The 2701-nt window shown below is 35.5% G+C and overlaps 1 protein-coding gene across 1 annotated transcript in view; it reads left to right on the top strand.

The window, feature by feature from the left end:
- Positions 1-2701, top strand: part of Pmar_PMAR010019 (ribonucleoside-diphosphate reductase small chain, putative) — a gene marked incomplete at both ends in the record, with an annotated part of 4646 nt that overhangs the window by 285 nt on the left and 1660 nt on the right. The window contains 2 exons of the mRNA XM_002788416.1: positions 577-693; positions 1336-1435. Coding sequence (XP_002788462.1) covers positions 577-693; positions 1336-1435 — 217 coding nt within the window. The remainder of the gene's footprint in view (positions 1-576; positions 694-1335; positions 1436-2701) is intronic.

Here is a 2701-nt window from a genome sequence, read left to right as displayed (position 1 = left end):
CTTTTTCTATATAGGTAGTGAAGTTAAGGAATATTTTTTTTCCGAAAATCAATGATTTTTGGCAGTGTGGGAAAATAGTTGGTGACAATCTGGAAATTTTTAGGAAATTTTTAGGAAATTCTTGTTAATTTTTGTACACTTCTACCCAAATTTTGATAATTAGCTCATCTGAGGAGAGGTAACATATATTTCAACACAAAGTCTCAGCTGCAACACGTGAAGTTGACGAGAAATATTTTTTTCCGAAATTTTCAGGAAAAAATTTTCCCCATTTTTTTCCTCAGGTCTCCACACTGATTTTGGGTGCCTGTTATATAACATGTTGAAATTTACGAGACTTCCCGAGGAAAGAGTTGAAGACATTGTCAGGGTGGGTGATGGTATGAAAATTCGGAAAAAAATTTCAGGAAATTTTTGTTGACTTTTTTTGAAGTTTTACGTGAGTTTCGGTGCTTTAAGTTTTTCCCTTTTTTCGGTTTCCTTTTTTTTGAATCTTTTTGGTAAATTTTTTGGGATTTTTCTCGTGAAATTCGGCGAATCGGAAAATTTTTTCTCGTGAATTTTCTTTTTGTTCAGAGTGCGGTAAACGTGGAAAGGGAGTTCATCACCGATGCCCTTCCTGTTGGGCTTATCGGGATGAACGCTGAGCTGATGGGACGATATATAGAGTTCGTCGCGGATCGATTGCTAGTGGTAAGAGACAGGGAAACTATAATGTTTTATAACTCATTTTGAATTTTCCACGTATGGCTAGGAGCACATTCTTCAATCAGTAAATGAAGTCATCACATTAGTAACATTTTCCCCCATTGTTATCAAACTCTGGGGGGGGGGGGAATGTAATTTTCTTCTGAGCTCCTTTCCTATGAGAGTTTGCGACATCGCCCATGGGAAACGTTATTTTTCGAAGCTGTGTTAATATAAACGGTGTGAACAAAACTTCACGAACGATTATAACGATTGTGTTAATAAACTATCCGTAACAATATAAACGTTTAAACAAAACTTCACGAACGATTATAACGATTGTGTTAATAAACTATCCGTAACAATATAAACGTTTAAACAAAACTTCACGAACGATTATAACGATTGTGTTAATAAACTATCCGTAACAATATAAACGTTTTAAACAAAACTTCACGAACGATTATAACGATTGTGTTAATGAATTATCCGTAACAATATAAACGTTTTAAACAAAACTTCACGAACGATTATACCATCCGTGCTCATGAAGAGCGTGTTAGTCATAAACGTTCTACGCGAAACAATACAGTTGCCAACTTTTCCCAGCTGAAAACTTTGATGCGCACTATGAAGATTTTTTTTCAGGCCCTGGGGTATGCAAAGATATATAATAGTGCTAATCCATTTGATTGGATGACGATGATTTCGTTACAGGGAAAGACGAACTTTTTCGAGAAGAGAGTTGGTGAGGAAAAAAATTCCCGGAATTTTGGAAAAAATTCGGAAATGTCGGAAAATTTCGGAAAATTTGGGAAATTTTGGGAAATTTTGGGAAAATTTTCGGAAAATTTGGAATAAAAATATAGACTGAAAAGTTTACGTATTTGGTTGGTAATTTTCTCGGTGAGTTAATTGTACGACATGAAAAGTTTTCTATTCTCAAGAAATTTTTTCCCGACGGAAAAATAAATACGTAGTTTTTCTGCTTCGACGATGCGTCTACATGCGACTGTATTACACGAATGATCGAAAAATATCAGTTTTTTTTTCCGGAAAATTTTCCTAGAGTTCTTGGCATTGAGTTTTGCATAAAATGAGTGTTTTTTTGTTCGAGAGAAATTTTCTATTTGGAGTTTATTGGGAAATTTTTCCAGGAAAAATAAGCAAAAATTAATCAAAATTTTCCCTTTTTTTCAGGAGAATATCAAAAACACGGTGTTATGGCGTCTGCTGCTTCTGGTGGCAGTTCATCTGATCACGGAGCTGAGTTTTCCTTAGATGAGGATTTCTGAGGTTCGTGGACCTATTCTGTATCTTACTCTCCGGGCAAGGAAAATATCTTTGATTAAAAGATATCCAATTTGAAATTCTTCGCTGTGCGTGTTGAACATAAGCATTCTGAGATTTCTTAGGTAGTTTTGGTGTTGTTGAGTTTTCGAAGTAAATGCAGTCTCATTGGACGGTTTTACAATCGGTGTTGTTGGAGTAGGAATATATGTAATCGCTTTCCTCAGCTACTGAGCTCAGGAGTTTCCTATACAGTGTTGGAGTAGGAATATATGTTTACATACGAATTCGGATAGTACGAAAACTAACGAGAATTTTCCTCAGCTGAGCTCGGGAGTCTACATGCAAATTCGAGTAGAAGTGCAGTGCAGAAACCAAGGAGAATTTCTTTATTATCAATTAACGTGTAGTTGACCATGTGCGTAATTTTCAACATTTTTCTTGAGGAGGCTGTTTATGTAGTGAAGGCATTGAAACTCATTTCCATTATAATTGGAATTAACAGTGTGTGCCAATTTGATATGTAAATGTGTGTTTTCTATTGCCGAGATTAATGATAGTAAACAACTTGTCGCTATCACAGTCGAAGGAAGGTTGCTTTTATAACATCACATGTTCATACCAATACTAAACGCATATTTGCATATCAAATTGACACGCACTGTATCAAAGGGAATCTTAGGTTCAGAGTTGGTAGATACGGATTAGGTCCGATACTGTACAT

Source organism: Perkinsus marinus (assembly GCF_000006405.1).
Source record: "Perkinsus marinus ATCC 50983 genomic scaffold scf_1104296928128, whole genome shotgun sequence".
Classification (NCBI taxonomy): Eukaryota; Perkinsozoa; order Perkinsida; family Perkinsidae; genus Perkinsus; species Perkinsus marinus.
The sequence above is the reverse complement of the archived record's forward strand: the minus strand, read 5'-3'. Positions and strand labels throughout refer to the sequence as shown.